Source organism: Otolemur garnettii, unplaced genomic scaffold (genome assembly GCF_000181295.1).
Source record: "Otolemur garnettii isolate 467f Iridium unplaced genomic scaffold, OtoGar3 scaffold00017, whole genome shotgun sequence".
NCBI lineage: Eukaryota > Metazoa > Chordata > Mammalia > Primates > Galagidae > Otolemur > Otolemur garnettii.
In genome coordinates this window covers 13,735,222-13,752,636 of record NW_003852412.1, presented here as the reverse complement: position 1 = coordinate 13,752,636, position 17,415 = coordinate 13,735,222, and the positions used below count along the sequence as shown (strand labels likewise).

General features: G+C 37.1%; 1 protein-coding gene across 3 annotated transcripts in view; it reads right to left on the bottom strand.

Annotated features, from left to right (window-relative positions):
* PAPD4 (poly(A) RNA polymerase D4, non-canonical) overlaps nucleotides 1-17,415 on the bottom strand; it is a 79,524-nt gene that overhangs the window by 2,243 nt on the left and 59,866 nt on the right. For all 3 annotated transcript variants that reach the window (XM_023510897.1, XM_023510899.1, XM_023510898.1), the window contains exons 13-15: nucleotides 16,082-16,218; nucleotides 4,809-4,900; nucleotides 1,381-1,460 (exon numbers count right to left, since the gene is read on the bottom strand). In XM_023510897.1, coding sequence (XP_023366665.1) covers nucleotides 1,381-1,460; nucleotides 4,809-4,900; nucleotides 16,082-16,218 — 309 coding nt within the window. The remainder of the gene's footprint in view (nucleotides 1-1,380; nucleotides 1,461-4,808; nucleotides 4,901-16,081; nucleotides 16,219-17,415) is intronic.

Below are 17,415 nucleotides of genomic sequence, written 5' to 3'. Positions count from 1 at the left end.
AAAGAGAGAGTAAATCTGTAACAGGTACTTTAAGTATGCCTCTGGAAAAGAGCAGTGAATTGAATTTATAAAGAAAAGAAAAGAAAGTCAATTTCCATTCACAAGCTAAAAATGTGGCTCCCTCCTCGGCGACTGCAGATCTTTGTATTCTATTCTCACTTCAGTTACTCAACTGACTAAAAGTACTGGTTTTACAACTACATCATCTAAAATGAAAGTTCACCCATCAAAAGGAACAGCAATGCAGCAATGATATTTTTAAGTTCTCAATTTAATCTCATAGTCAAACATACTCCCTCTTGGATATTTTTTTTAAACTGAAAGAAACATTGCAGGACAAATACATGATTCTGGTTGACAAATTAAGAAACCCTAATTTGAAGGATAGTTTTTAATGTAATACTAGTAATTTAAATTAAAATAAAGTCCACATGCATGTCAGATAATGAAAACCTATGCCTCTAAAATGATCTTCTCAGTTCTTTCATCTTTTCCCTCCCTGCAGCTTCCCCTCTCCTCCACATCACATAGCACATATTTCTGTCAATGCATTTCTACACTGTATTGTGGAAGTCACTAAAGATAGGGACCATATCTAACAGCACCACTGGTGAAATATATTCATGGTGTGCACAAACATACCTTTTTTAGCTTTTCAAAATATAAACTTTAAAGGTAAAGGGCACTCTAATTCCTGTGACAGTAGGATACACAGAAGAAAAAGCATGGACATCACCTTCCTTCTAAAACTACAATGAATTCCTCAATATTCTTTTATTTATTTATTTTTTATTTTTAAGAGATAGAGTCTCACTTTGTCACCCTCAGGAGTATGCCGTGGCATCACAGCTCACAGCAACCTTCAGCTCTTGGGCTTAGGCGATTCTCTTGCCTCAGCCTCCCAAGTAGGTGTGACTACACAGGCTGCCCACAACACAACGGCTGGCTATTTTTTGTTGCAGTTTGGCCATGGCTGGGTTTAAACCTGCCACTCTCAGTATATAGGGCTAGCACCCTACTCACTGGGCCACAGGTGCCACCCAAATTCCTCAACATTCTAATAAGGAAAAAGAAAGTCCATTAGGTTTCATTCATTCATTTTGGGAATTTAATAAGCTCATTCTGAAAATATTTATTTCCATAAAACTCAAAGCAATGTGAATGAAAGTAGAGCCAGGCCTCCCTGAAGAACAAGTTAATCTACATTCAAGTAATAAATTCCCTACTGGCTACCTTACTGGCTTTACAACACAGAAACCAGAACTACTCTGACCTACCACATACATACTTTTCCCTTCATTGTTTTCTTCAGTGACCACACAGTATATATTTTTCAATTTTTAAATGGAATTTTCAGAGTTAATCTGACACACTATTTACCTTTAAAAATTGATCCTTGATCATGTCAAACTTCTGCTTTTCATGCACAGCTCTGGCTGTATTTGTCCCATCAAACGGTTCTGCAATGTTAAATTCACATGTAATGAAAAAATTACTAAAATGAAGAGTTTGAGTTTCTTTTATTAGATTCATTCATATGAAATTGCAAATAGGTGACATTTTTGACCTGCTCTTTATTAGATTTATACATATAGAAAAGGTTTAATATACTATGAGCTATCTAATAACATAGAATTCAAGGGAGGGGATGGCTCAAAACAAAAGTCATTAGCATAGGTTATGTTAAATTTAAGACATAAAAGTGGAAAAGCTGGCTCAGTGCTTGTAGGTCAGCAGTTAGAGTGTCAGCCATAGACCCAGGCAGGCGGGTTCGAACCTGCCCAGGCCTGCTAAACAACAAAGCCAACTACAACAACAACAACAAAAAAAAATAGCCAGGCATTGTGGCAGGTGCCTGTATCCCAGCTACTAGGGAGACTGAGGCAAGAGAATTGCTTAGCCCAAGAGTTTGAGGTCGCTGTGAGCTGTGATGCCACAGTACTCTACTGAGGACGACATAGTGAGACTCTGTCTAAAAAAAAAGATGGAAAAACCTTTTGAAAAATTACACAGGATCAGGACCTACCCTTAGGGAAACAGAAATGTTAAAGAAAAAAAAGTTATCAAAAGGAATAAAGGCTCAGTACCCGTAGCACAGTGGGTCACGGCACCAGCCACATACACAGAGGTTGACAGGTTCGAACCCAGCCCGGGCCAGCTGAAACAACAGTGACAACCGCAACAAAAAATAGCTGGGCATTGTGGTGGGCGCCTGTAGTCCCAGCTACTTAGGAGGCTGAGGCAGGAGAATCACTTAGGCCCAAGAGTTGGAGGTTGCTGTGAGCTGTGACACCACCGCACTCTACCAAGGGAGACCATAGTGAGACTCTGTCTCAAAAAAAATAAAAAGGAATAAAGCACTATGTCTAAGAGAGGTGGTCAATGGCAAGTATCAGGGAATGATAATAGTAAAATTTAATTTTAATTTAAAAGCTAGGGTGCCAGCCACATACACCCGAGCTGACAGATTTGAACCCAGTCCAGGCCTGCCAAACAGCAATGACAACTACAAACGAAAAAATAGCCAGGTGTTGTGGCAGGTGCTTGTAGTCCCAGCTACTTGGGAGGCTGAGGCAAGAGAATCGCATAAGTCCAAGAGCTGGAGGTTGCTGTGATCTGTGATGCAACAGCACTCTACCAAGGGTGAGACAGTGAGAGATGGTCTCAAAAAATAAATAAATAAATAAATAAAAATAAAAGCTGATTTGTCCAGCAGGAAAAAGTATAATAACCATTAAAAGTGGAGGTTCAATATTGTACAGTGAATTGTTTAGATAAAGATACAGTGAAAACAGGAACCTGTATTAGAAATTTGGCACAGAAAGAAAAACAGAGAAAACAGGAATTTGAAAGCAAAGGAAGAGTCTGTGTGTGTCTCGAAAATATCTTCCTTCCATGTCTGCACCTCCATCTACTCACCCTTCACCCAAAAGTTAAAAAGTCTATAGAGAGAGACAAGAAGAAGCCAAAGAAACTACAGATAACAGTGAGTAGAAGAGGATAACTAAAGGTATTAGTAGTGAGATGGAATGATTAAAATAATGCCAGCAGTAGGTAAAAATTACTAGTGATTAAGAATTTTGATAGACAGGTGTGGTGGCTCATGCCTGTAATCCTAGCACGCTGGGAGGTGAGGCAGGCGGATTGTCTGAGCTCAAGAGTTTGGACCTGCTTGAGCAAGAGAGACCCTGTCTCTAAAAACAGCCAGGCATTGTGGCAAGCACCTATAGTCCCAGCTACTTGCGAGGCTGAGGCAAGAGGGTTGCTTGAGCCCAAGAGTTTGAGGTTGCTATGAGCTATGATGCCACCACACTCTACCCAGGGTGACAAAGTGAGACTTCCCCCACCCCACCCCCCAAAAAGCACTGAAAAGAAAGGAAAAAAAATACTTAGAAGACGCAATAGGATCAAATCAAGAATATCTTTTAAGGGCTCAGTGCCAACTGCTACAACCCAGACCGCCAAACAACAATGACGACTGCAACCAAAAAACAGCCGGGCTTTGTGGCAGGTGCCTATAGTCCCAACTACTTGAGAGGCGAAGGCAGGAGAATCACTTTAGCCCAGGAGTTGGAGGTTGCTATGAGCTGTGATGCCACAGCACTCTACCCAGGGCAATAGCTTAAGGCTCTGTCTCAAAAAAAAAAATAAAATAAAAAAAGATAAAAAAAACTTTTTTCTTTGCTGTGAACATTTTGTAAATAAAGGTACGCTATTAAAAAAAAGTCTTTTAAGGATAAGAATACTAACATATGTCTTAAAGGTGAAAGGGAGGGACTGAGAGAATAACAATGAAATTACTGAAAAGAAGAAAGGTTAACTATTGAGGGAAAGACCTGGAACAAGAGTGAAAGAACAGGAAATCTGATGGAGAGGTTAACTTTAGATCTGTTATATACCGTAAACATGCCCAAAAGTTTAAAAATTCCTTTTGCTTATTTATGTCTTAATTGTTGAGAAAAGCTTTTTTAAAAAGGAGTATATTACCACACGATGTCATTTTTTTTAAAATAAGGCCATGTGCCAAATTGTATCAAACTGCATCAGGCATAGCACTTCACAATAGCGTTTAATATTCAAAAAGAGTACAAGTAACTAAAGTAATACATAACCACTATGCAATTTATTAGCAAACCAAACACCCAAGCAGGAGATGTATTCATATTCACAAACTCTTAAGACATTGAATATAATCCAAGATTACTATATCCCAAATCTGATGTTTTTGACAAATGTTGATTCTCAGCTCTATCCCTTTTAACCTCAAGATTTACAAAGGTCTTCAATTTGGCCTCTATGAGATCATTTTGCCTCCTGAATTCTGTCTCCCACTCAAAGATATACTCAACTACATGTAAATTAATTTTAGACAAGAAAATTATCTTCAGATCATTTAATTTTTAAAATAAACAAGTTCTAATAAAAATCTAGGTTGCATTAACAATACTTTTAGTATGAAAGCTTATAAAAGAACTCATTTTATTTCAACATAAGAATCATCATATAAGGATTATATTTTCTTCCAAGTGTCAGTCATAAAATTAAGTTACAATTTACCACAAGTATGAGAGATGCATAAAGACTGCTTAAATCTCACCAACTAGGAAGGTTAAATGCCCAAATTTGTGTTTATTATTCCTCTCGACTAGACTTTTAAATGCCTTTTTAAAATTAAAATTGAGAAGACTTACAAATCACTTCAGAATATAAATGTACAAACGAAACACAACTCTGTAATAACTCAAGCACATCTCTCGGTACCATGATGATAACTGGATGTCAACACACAGTAGTCACAGGAAAACTACCTTCTACACAGATGTATTTATTTCTCCATTCAATACCATCAGGCCTCGGAATGGCTTTGGCTTCACGAACTGAAATCATTTGACTAGTCCAGCTATCAGGAAAAAAATGAACCATGTTAACCGTTTTTATAATTTCCCTTTTATTGTTATTGTATCAGTAGTAAGGCCCATGCTGATTTTTACAGATTTTCACATAGCACGCCAAAACCTGCCTCAACCTTCAGCACCACAATCCCTACTTCCCGTTTTTTTCTCCACAGCACTTATCTATTTTCCCCACTGTTCACCTACTTGCTTAGCACATGCCAGGTATTCAATATATAATTACTAAATCAAGTAGTAATGTGAAAAATAAGAAAGCGAAAAGAAACCAAAAACTGTAACAACTATGCTCACTGTTAATAGCAGTAAGAATTTATTTGCTAAGAGAGAGGTAATCTTTTTGTGCTGTTTTCCGGTATCATTAAATAATTTTTGTTCAGGTACATCTTTATTTGTACAATTTAGGAGAAAATTCTGAAATTTTCCAATAGAAGCAAGTAGATTTTTTAGGAAAATAAAATTAGCACTCTATGAAAATATACTTTTATTGCTGTGTGTCAGGTACAGCTGTTAATGAATAAAAGAACTTGTTGTTTTAATAAAACAACTTCTTCAGCAGTCCTGAAGATATATTGTCCAGTCTTTAATAATACTGATGCTATCTTTTTGTTTTCTTTTTTCCCATTCACCACTAATCAGCAGGCATATATTTTGTTTTTTAAAGTTTTTTCAATTTTTTTGTATTTCTAAGTTATTACAGTATCTTCTTCTTTTCCAAGAAACATTCTAAAACATACATGACCACTCAGCTTGTATATGAGAGAATTAAATTGATGAATAGCTGATACCTTTTCAGCAGTATTTAGCTTTCTCTATCATTTCCTCAAGCAGGTAAGAGAAAGGCTATGGCTAAAGAGCTCTGAACACCAACATTCTACTTTCTCTAGTTATCAGAGAGTCTCTCTGAGAATAGAATCCTGGGTCCAGTTTGGCAGTTGCTTCTGGAAGTGTGCCTAATTTCTCCATATCAAATATGCAAAAACAATGCTGCAACTTTTGAAATCTGAGTATCATAAAGCATACACGACGTGGGATTGTTATTTTTGTTCTAGTCAAGAGTAGTTTTTAAATACTTTATTGTAGTTCCCTTAGTGTGGACTCCAAACAGAAAAGGGGCACCCTGCTCTAGATTCTAAAATTTTCTTAAATGTAATGATGCAAAGGGGGAAGTTATGTAACCATATATCTGAACCAAAGTTACAGTACTGAATTTTTGTATTACTTTATCAGTTAAGTCAAATTTTACTAACAAAATGAACTCTTCCCTGAGTCCATTTTTTTTTAATATCAGATAAGACAATCAAGTCTGCAGAATTAAAACTGTAAATATTATTTTTAAAGGCATACATTATTTTCCAGAAGAGTCCACGCATGGAGGCTCACGTCTGTAATCCTAGCACTCTGGAAGGTTGAGGCGGGTGGATTGCCTGAGCTCAGGAGTTGGTCCCCATCTCTTTTTATCATACTAACCTATTTTCAAAACTACTTGAGCAAGAGTGAGACCCCAGCTCTAAAAAGACCCAGCTGCTGTGGTGGCCTCCTGAAGTCCCAGGTTCTTGGGGAAGCTGAGGCAAGAGGATCGCTTGAGCTCAACCAAGAGTTTGAGGTTGCTATGAGCTCTGATGTCACAGCACTCTACCAAAGGCAATAGAGTGAGACTCTTATCTCAAAAAAAGTTTGGAATATTAAACTACAACTTTTGTTTCCTTAAATCAAAGGCACAATATCTTCACCACTGTATTTCTATTAAAACAAATCTAGGGCTGAACGTGCCCACTTTCCTCTGATCTCGGAAGCTAAGCAGGCCTTGTTAGTACTTGGATGGGAGACCGCCTGGGAATACGGGTGCTGTAGGCTTTTAAGAAAGGGAAAAAAAAGAAATTGAAAAAAAACAAAACTAATCTTGGGGCAGCACCCATAGTTCAGTGGGAGGACACTGGTCACATACACTGAGGCTGAAGGGTTGGAAACCAGCCTGGGCTGGCTAAAACAATAATGACAATTACAACAAAAAAATACAGGACGTGGTGGGGGGCGCCTGTAGTTCCAGTTACTTGGGAGGCTGAAGCAAGAGAATCACTTAAACCCAAGAACTGGAGGTCGCTGTGAGCTGTAATGCCATTGTACTCTACTCAGGGCAAAAGCTTGAGACTCTATCTCCAAAAAAAAACCAAACTAATCTTGAATTTACATTACATTCCACTACTTGGTTCTAAACTGGGTCAAAGATGGATTAAAAAACTGTGGTATATGTATACCATGGAATTTTAGTCAGCCATGATGGAGACTTTTTTTCTTCTCTTGTGTGAATGTGTGTAAGTTCATCTACTGGCTTCATATTAGTAATAAATACATTGGATACTTGCTTTTCCATTCTTGTGATACTTTACTAAAGAGAATATTCTCCAACTCTATTCAGTTTAATACAAAAGATATAAACTCAGTTTAATTCAAGATGGGGTAGTGGGGAGGAAGCAGTGGGGAGAGGGGAAGGGGACTGGTGTGCCCTCACCTAAAGGGCACAATGTAAGGCTATATGGCACACCTTCTGAGAGAGGGACACAACTACGACAGGGACCTTACCTAACAAATGCAAACATTGTAATCTAATGGTTTATACCCTCATATTAAACTGAAGTAAAAAAGAAATAAATAAACTGGGTCAAAGAAACATTATATGATATACGTATATTTATTTTATTGAACATCTCATACCACATATCATTTAAGCTTCAAGCTATAATCAACTCAGGTAGTGTGGTTATTAAAATCACTGCATCATTGGAGGAACTTCAAAAAGAAAACGGAATATTTTAAATCACTACCATTTAGACTAATTCAACCCACTGCATTTTCAAAGAACTTTTAAATATTTCCAAATTAACAAAAATTTCTAGTCATGAGGGCTGGATGCAGTGGCTCACACTTGTAATCAATCCTAGCACTCCAGGAGGCTGAGGCAGGAGAATCACTTGAGGTCAGGAGTTCAAAACTGCCTGAGCAAGAGCAAGACCCTCCCCCTGCCAAAAATGGGAAAAATCAGCTGCATGTGGTAGTTCATGCCTATAGTCCTAGCTATTCAGAAGGCTAAGACAGGAGGATCATCTAAACCCAGGAGTCTGAGGTTGCAAAGCGATGATGCCACTGCACTATACCCACAGCAACATAATGAGACGCTGTTTCAATTAAAAAAAAAAAAAAAAGACATACAACTTACATACTTCTTTTACTCTTACAGGTGTGTTTAAATGAAGAATTTAGGTCATAATATATAAATGTCTTCTCTAACTATTTCAAGCTTTAAAACACACAGACCATAAACTAAACTCTTTATCATACCTTTTATTTTAATTTCAAAATATCACTGGGGTACAAATGTTTTTTTTGGTTACCTGTATCAATTTTGTTATGTTTGAGTCAGGGCTGTAAGTGTACCCATCTCTATTTGTTTGCCATCTGAAAATCTATTATTGTCACTCAATAAAGCACAGGGGCCAGGCATGGTGGTTCAAGCCAGTAATCCAAGCTCTCTGGGAGGCGAAGGAGGGTGGACTGCTTGAGCTAAGGAGTTCGACAAGAAAAACTAGCTGACTGGGCAGCGCCTGTGGCTCAAGGAGTAGGGCGCCGGCCCCATATTAGGGGGGGAGGTTCCAGACCAGCCCTGGCCAAAACTGGAAAAAAAAAAAAAAAAAAAAAAGAAGAACAACTAGCTGAGCGTCATGGAATAGCCAAGCATCACAGCTATAGTCTCAGTTACTCAAGAGCCTGCGGCAAAAGGATCACTTGAGCCCAAGAGTTTGAGGCTGTGAGCTATGATGATATCATTGCACTCTACTTAGGGCAACAGACTGAGACTGTCTCAAAAACAAAAATTTAAATTAAAAAAAGAAATTAAAGTTATAGGGTAGGCACAGTGGCTCATGCCTGCAACCCAGCACTTAGAAAGGCCAAGGCAAGGGAATTACTTGAGGTCAGGAATTTGCAACCAGCCTGGGCAACATAGTAAAACCTGCTCTCTACAAAAAATAAAAATATTTAGCCAAGCTGGTGGCATGCACCTATAGTCTCAGCTATAAGAAAGGGTAAGGTGGGAAAATTACTTGAGCCCAGGAGCTTGAGGCTACTGTGAGCTATGATCATGCCACTACACTCTAGCTCAGGTAACACAGCAAAACTCCAACTTTTAAAAAAAAGCAGCAAAATAAAAAAATAAAAATGGGGCGGAGCCTGTGGCTCAAAGGAGTAGGGCACTGGCCCCATATTCCAGAGGTGGTGGGTTTAAACCCAGCCCCAGCCAAAAATGCAAAAATAAATAAATAAAAATAAAAAAATAAAATGTAGGCTGGGTGCCCATAAGTCAATGGTTGGAGTGCCAGACAGGTTTGAACCCAGTCAGAGCCTGCTGAACAACAACAATAAAAAAACAAATAAATAAAATGTAAAAATAAGATAGTCTATAGAAGAGAGATGTTTCAGAAACAATAGATATTAGGTTTAATTCAATCTAAAATGGACTTAATATACAGGTGGCCATAAAGTTCACATGCAATTGCACATGAACTTATGGCCACCCTGTATGATAATCTTTTGGAAAAAACTGAGATTACCAATTAAATAGTTAGGTCCATGATCTTTTCTTTAGTAGTAATAATTGACACGCATCAATTAACTCTCTCCTAGCTTTTTTTTTTTTGTGACCAATAGAAAGTATTTTGAGATAATTAGTTAAATTGGAAAAAAATTAAACTGGACATGGAATTATAAAGAAAAATTTAAGCCCAACAAAGTCAAAATTATGAATCTGACACCAAATGGCTATATATATTAAGATTAGCAATGCTGACTCAAGTCATTACAAAAGTAATCCATGTAACCAAAAATGTTTGTTCCCTATAATATTCTGAAATGAAAAAAGTTTAAAAACAGATTTACATTAAGTTAATAAATGTATACAGTTTTATTATTAAGGGGTGGGAAGCAAATAAAATTTTCTCAGGAATTTCAATTATCTTAAAGAGAAATTTTACTCTAATCCCAGAGTACTCACCCCAGCCTTCCATAACTGAATTAAGTTTCAGTTCGATATTTACAACTGTTAAAACCTGTCACCTGGATGTCCACACTATAAGAACCCTATGTCCACATTTTCAAGACTGAATTTAATATATTCTGCCTACACAGCTATGATTTAATAAAAAAAATACATTCTGCCCATGGTCAATGATTAAAATTACTCCCTTGCATATACTCTCAACTCTCTTACCTCCTGCTGCTGCACTGAACTTACTTGGCTGAAACATAACCCGGATTAAATCTATTCTAAACCTTTCCCACACAGCTGAACATGGGTAATGATATAATCATGCTGACCGCATTCTAAATTCATGATCACTTAGCTCAAAAGGACCTTTAATGCTATGCCTTACAATCATACTACATTACCATAGTTAATTTCATCTAATACATCAAGTATGTTGTTTCAACAATTTACTCTGCTTTTCTCTGGCATCAATTTTCCCATTAAGATGAGTTACCTCTCCTCTCTAAAAACTCAACCCCACCTAACCTTCCAATTTCTACACTGTTTTTCCTGGTCTCCTCTACAAATAAGTAAACATCTCTAAAGAATTTATAACTAATTCTTTTGTCCTCTTGAGTCTATACCAGTAATGCTTTTTATCCCCAATATTTCACAGAAACTGTTTCTGTCAAGGGTTCGGTGGACCCCATGTGGCTAGATCCAATGCACAACTTTTGGCTCTCCTCTTATTTGATCTATCCAAAAAAAGGTGACACAGATAATCACTTCTTCCCCCTCAAAACTACTTTTTTCTTGGGCAGCGCCAAGTAGGGCACCGGCCCCATATACCAAGGGTGGCAGGTTCAAACCCAGCCCCAGCCAAACTGCAACAAAAAAATAGCCAGGCATGGTGGCAGACGCCTATAGTCCCAGCTACTCAAGAGTCTGAAGCAAGAGAATCACCTAAGCCCAAGAGCTGGAGGTTGCTATGAGCTGTGATGCCACAGCATTCTACCAAAGGCAATGAAGTGAGACTCTGTTTCTTAAAAAAAAAAAAAATCTACTTTTTCTTCCCTTTGAATTCTAAGACACCACATTCTATTGGATTTCCTCCTATCTCCATGACTCTTTCTTCCTAAGTTTCATCCCTAACCTGATTTTTTTTTTTTTTTTTTACAGTTTTTGGCCGGGGCTGGGTTTGAACCCACCACGTCCGGCATTATGGGGCCAGCCCCCTACTCCTTTGAGCCAGAGGTGCTGCCCTCAACCTGATTTTTAATCAGCTTTGTATTATAAAAATTTTCAAATTAGAAAAACTGAAAAGCATAATTGAAAATTCAATAATTAACATTTGACTGTGTGGGATTTTTTTTTTTTGCTCATTTGCATTGAAGAACTATTATGTGTGTTTTGAACAAATCAGTTGGTAACCTGTAATACTATGAAATTTTATTTCTATATCCTTTGGCATTTATGTGAGAATAAGGCCATTCTCCTTTATAATACCAACAGCATCTAGAAAGTTAACAATAACTCAAATACCGTTTATATAGCTCCCCCACCCCAATCAGATTACAATCAAGGTTAATGTATTTGACTGAGTATTCTCTTTAAATGTGGAAAAGTTCCCCCACAGTTTTGTTTTGTTAATAATAATGACTTTTTAAGAGACTAGGACGGTTGTTGCACAGAATGGCTATGTTGTGCATCTGTCTTCATTTTGTCCTTTATCCCCTATATTTCCTGTTACACATTGGACCATCCAAGGACATAATCTCTATACCTTTTTTTCTTTTCTATCTATATTCACTTCCTTGGTCTCCTCAAATAGTTTCATAGCTTTAAATACCATCTATCTACCTGGACTCAGAGCCTCATACCCAGAATCCTGGTGGGAAGCAAGGAGTTAAAGATAAGCCTAGGTAATACAGTAAGACCTTGTCTCTTAAAAAAACAAACCAAAAAAAAAAAAAAACACCCAGGCCAGGCACTGTGGTTTACACCTGAAATCCTGGTTCTCTGGGAGGCCAAGACCAGTGGAAGGCTTGAGCTCAGGAGTTTGAGACCAGCCTGATAAAGAACAAGACTCAGTCTCTACTAAAAATAGAAAAAAAAAAACTAGCTGAGCATTGTGGCAGGAGCCTGTAGTTCCAGCTACTTGGGAAGCTGGTACAGGAGGACTGCTTGAGCCCCAGAGTTTAAGGTTGCTATGAGCTATGACACCATGGAACTCTTGCCTGGGCAACAGAGTAAGACTCTGCGTCCACACACACACACAAAATGCCAGGCATCGTGGCTCACACCTGTAATCCTAGCTCTAGGAGGCCAAGGCAAGTGGAATGCCTGAGCTCACAGGTTCAAGACCAGCCTGAGCCAGAGCAAGACCCTGTCTCTAAAAATAGCCCGGCACTGCAATGGGCGCCTTAGTCCCAGTGACCTGAGAGGCTGAGGCAAGAGAATTACTTGAGCCAAAGAGTTTGAGGTTGCTATGAGCTGTGACACCATAGCACTCTACTGAGGGTGACAAAGTGAGACTCTGTCTCAAAAACAAACAAAACCACCAAAAACATCATCTATCCACTGACAATTCTCAGAGTATCCACAGATATCACAATCTTAAAACGTTCAAAATCAGCAATGCTCCTCTATTTCCCACCACACTTAAGAGCAATTCCATCTTCCTACTGCTTGGGCAAAAAACTTAGAAATCATCCTGATTCCCTTCTTTCTCTCATTCCACATCTGATCTGTTATAAATCAAAATGTAAATAAAGTCTGACTACTTTCATCCACTTCCACTACTGGAATATTCTTCTAAGTCCCCTACTTCTGGCCTTGGATACTTTCAGTCTATTCTTATCCAGTAGCCAGAGTGAACCTGTTGTAACCTAGATGAGCTAAAATTTCCTTACTGAAACCACTCCATGTTTTCCGATATCACCCAGAGGAAGAGCCAAACTCATCAAAATTAACTAAAAGACTAGATGGCTGGGCTTCCTGAACTCTCTGACATCACTTCCTTCTACTCTTTTCTAGTCACACTAGCCTCTTTGCTGTTCCTCTAACATGTCAGGGAAACTCCACCTCAAGGCCTTTGCACTTGCTTTTTTCATCTGCTTAGAAAGCTCATCTCCCACATAGCCACATAACTCTCACCTTCCACTCCATCAGGTCTTTTTTCAAAGGTCACCTATTCACAATAAGACTTTCCCTCACAATGCTAGGTATTAAACTGCAATACTACAGGTATTAAAATGCAACCCTTGGGCACATCAGAACCACCTTTTTGAATTTTGCGTAATTTTTCCCCACTTACCATAATTTAATACACTATACATTTTGTTCACTGTCTGTCTCTCCATACTCCATGAAGGCAAAAAATTTTTGCCAGTTTTATTAACTGCTACATCCCTAGTACATAGAAAATAGCTTGGTACATACATTGATTACATAAAAGAACTGAGAAGAAAGAATCAGAGTAAGAAAGGAGATAAAAAATTTTGGTCTTCATATTCCTTTTTTAAAAAGATTCAGGTATTTATATACATATTATTTTATCTTTAATTTGGTAAACCAGTAGGAATGATATGTCATTAGGAATCCAAGCAATAAAAAGATTACAACCTTTTAAAGTTCCTAGAATCTACAGTATTCTGTGAGTCTACATTTATAAACTGAATTTTTCTTTTGTTAAAATAAAAAATGGGTACATTTTAATTGTGCTTTCTAAAATCTTAGGTCACCTAATCCTTTTTTCCTATTTTGTTAGTTCTCTGTTCCCAGGAATTGTTCTAGCAGCCTGGCTTCATTTTAAGAAATTTCAGCAGCAAAGTATGAATGAAGCAGGTAAGAAAAACCAATAGTTATTAAATGACGGCATAAAACTTCTTCAATGTTGGCTCGGCACCAGCCACATACACCGGAGCTGGCGGGTTCAAATCCAGCCCAGGCCTGCCAAACAACGACAACTACAACCAAAAAAAAAAAAAAAAATTAGCCAAGTGTTGTGGCAGGTGCCTGTAGTCCCATCTACTTGGGAGGCTGAGGCAAGAGAATCACTTAAGCTCAAGCGTTTGAGGCTGCTATGAGCTGTGACGCCACGGCATTCTACCCATGGCGACAGCTTGAGAATTTTCTTCAGTGTATATACCATACACTTGAACACTCCATAACAAGCACCTTATTCTTTGTCTTTCAGTAAACAGATTTTTCAAATTAAATACTTCAAAGTTCAAAAGAAATCTTTATTTCTAACAGACGCCAGAATTCTTTTACACAGCACTTAACTCATTACCATGGCTACATTCTTAGCTATGCTCCCTACAGTTAAATTTCTGAAAATATCTCATATGAAATGACAAATGTACTATGTGATGAAGTTTCAAAGCCTCTTTCCAAGCCTCAGCATCCTCGCCAGTATTATTTGGCCCAGAAAGCTAGCTGTCATTAATATTAAACTAACACACAAACATACACATCCACCACCTTTTTTCAGTTCAACAAAGCAGCTGATTTTTAAGATATTTGTATCTAGATGCTCTAATCCTCAACTATACATGGCAGAAATGTATCTTCTTGAATCATTTTCCCCCTCCACAAACATCACACAATCCCTAACTTATGTAACACAATAAATGATGCAAATACAGTTTAACAATTAATAAGGTGGTTTTGGAGTCATATTTGAATTTAAATCTCAGTTCTCCCACAAATCTAGCTGTATTTCTATGGGTAAATTTCACGTATACGAATTCCCTAAGGTTAACAGGAGTCATTATGAGGATTAAATGAAACCCACAGGAATCAATAAGCATATTACAGGAAACTAGGTAAATACTCACTAAACATTAGCTATTATAATGTCTTAAAAAGTAACTCTAGAATAATCTCTAAACCTTTACAGTCTCTGTATATCCCAAATCTTTAATCTTTCCTTATCTTTATATAAATGAAGGTTCCTCTCTTTTTATCCTTCTTGCCTGGACTTACATTAAGATCTTGATAATTTTTAATCTGGATTATTGTAATTTGATTCTTACTGAATTACTTTCCTCTAGCACTTTTCCTACTCCTTTTCTTAACCTAATTCTGTAAGTTTTAAGACATTTCAAGGATCTTTGAATCATGTCCAAGATCTTATTTGCTACTTCAAAATTATAACAAGTATTTTTCAAGTATTCATTATCTGGCACTGGGCTAGGTCCTGGGGACATAACTGCAAACAAAACCAGCACAAAATCTGTCTGGTATAAACTTTACGGTGAAGAATTTGAATAACATTTCTACCTACATCCTATGTTTCATCTCATGAGTCAGTCTCTTTAGAGCAAACTGCATCACAGCACAAAGACAAGCCCAACACTGATAAAGTATCATCATTAAGTATTACGTTTGTAGTTATCTTCTGAAAAACAACCCTTTCTAGCTATGTAATCTTCAGGAAAGTTACTCATCTGTCCATATGTCTCACTAGTAAAATGGACATCATAATGTCACATCATAAATTACACACACAGAGATAATAAACATAATCTGCTTAGAACCATTTTTCCCACCTAATAGTAGCAATTTATTATTACTATTATTCCTCTCTCCAAACTTCTTCAAAGTGTTATCCTGTGGTCACAACACCCACTTCTAACTTGAAATGCCCAAGTCTTCTCTATTCCTTCAAGTCTTCCAGATTGATCAGAAGAGCTGTGAAAGACCCCTAATTCAACTCTATCAGGACATAAAACTCACTTAGAAGTTCTTTTAGTTCTATCCGGCCTAATTATACATTTTATTTGTTTCATGTTTATATAGTTAGTTAGTTGTGTTTGTCGCTATGCATTTTAAGGTCCTACAAAATAGATGTTTTAAATAATACAGCACCTACTTAGGACCAACACTTAAAGCTTATATACAATAAGGCAACTTAACATAAAATGAGATCACTACTGAACCAACTAAAACTGGGCTAAGTGAACTACATTTTTTTATTTAGCTAGAAGTATGAAAATCTATTTAGTTTCTAATAATTAGTCATTATATTAAATTTTATGAACTCTACATTTCTGCACAAGTCTACAGCACTGCAATTGACAAATATAGCTTCTAACCAATTTCACAGCACTACTCAGTGAGTAAACACAGTTTAAGTTTTACTTACTCAAATTCTGTAGCATAATATTTAAGAAAGCCCAGTAAGAGGTCCCCAAGATTTGATTCATTCTTTGAGAGGTAAGGAGGAACATTACATGGAGCTTGATGTACAAGGTGCAGCTGTATAGCAGGACTAAAAGACTCCTGTCAAAGAGAAAAATGTAAAAAATGTAAAGTCACTTAAAATCACACTAAGAAACTTCATGAATCCTGATCTAGGCAATAGGAAGAAGAGAGAAGAAATTTTCTACATTGGCAATTTGAAAACTTAAAGATTTTTTTCCATTAAAAATTTCACCATTATTTGCAATAGGCCAGAATATACCTGAAAAACTAAAATACTGTAATTCTTGCTTTGAGTATATCACTCAGTAAATCAAATAGATATGTTTGGTAGTAAAAGATTTTCTAACTCATAAATAAAAGTTCACTCCACATACCAAGATTCTACCCAGCAACATGTAGATTTCTTCACAAATGTATCTCATTTTTAATTATTTCTAAAAGGGCTTGTACTTTATGAAGGCTGTGTCATGTACAAGGTATGAGCATTTTCTAATTGCCTCTTAAACATCCCTCAAATGCCATAAAAGGAACTTTAATATATGAATAGTACTAATTTTAAGATTTTTTAAAATCTGGTTTTGTTTTTGTATTTTGTAACTTAAAAGAAAGAGAAAATAGATATTTAACATGAAATTAAATCTGAGTAGACAAAGAAGGCAGGGAAAAGAAGATAAGAAACATACCAACAAACCATTTTTAGCAAACTTTTACCATAACATTTATAAAAGAGAATATTATTTGCTTGTAGTACAGGCACAAAGACATTTAATAGAATGAATACTAGTAACTACTTATTCTTTACACTTATGCCACTCATTTTCATATCTGATGGCTCCTCTTTTAACAGCAAGTTAATTTTGTATATTTCTAGCTCTGAAACATATGAAATAAACTACACAGATTTTGAAGAAATATATATCCATTAAGTTAGAAAATAATCTTTCTAAAGTAATTTGCATAATACTATCACGAATGATTTTCTAGGCAAGGCATGGTGGCTCATGCCTGTAATCCTAGCACTCTGGGAGGCCGAAAGGCAGGTGGACTGCTGAAGCTCAGGAGTTTGAGATCAGCCTGAGCAAGAGTGAGACCCCACCTCTACCAAAAATAGATAAAATAGCCAGGGGTCATGGTGGGTGCCTGCAGTCTCATCTGCTCAGGAGGCTGAGACAAGAAGGACTGCTTGAGCCCAAGAGTTTAGGGTTACTGTGAGATGTGATGTCACAGCACTCTACAGGACAGGAGAGTGAGACTGTCTCAAAAAAAAAAAAAAAA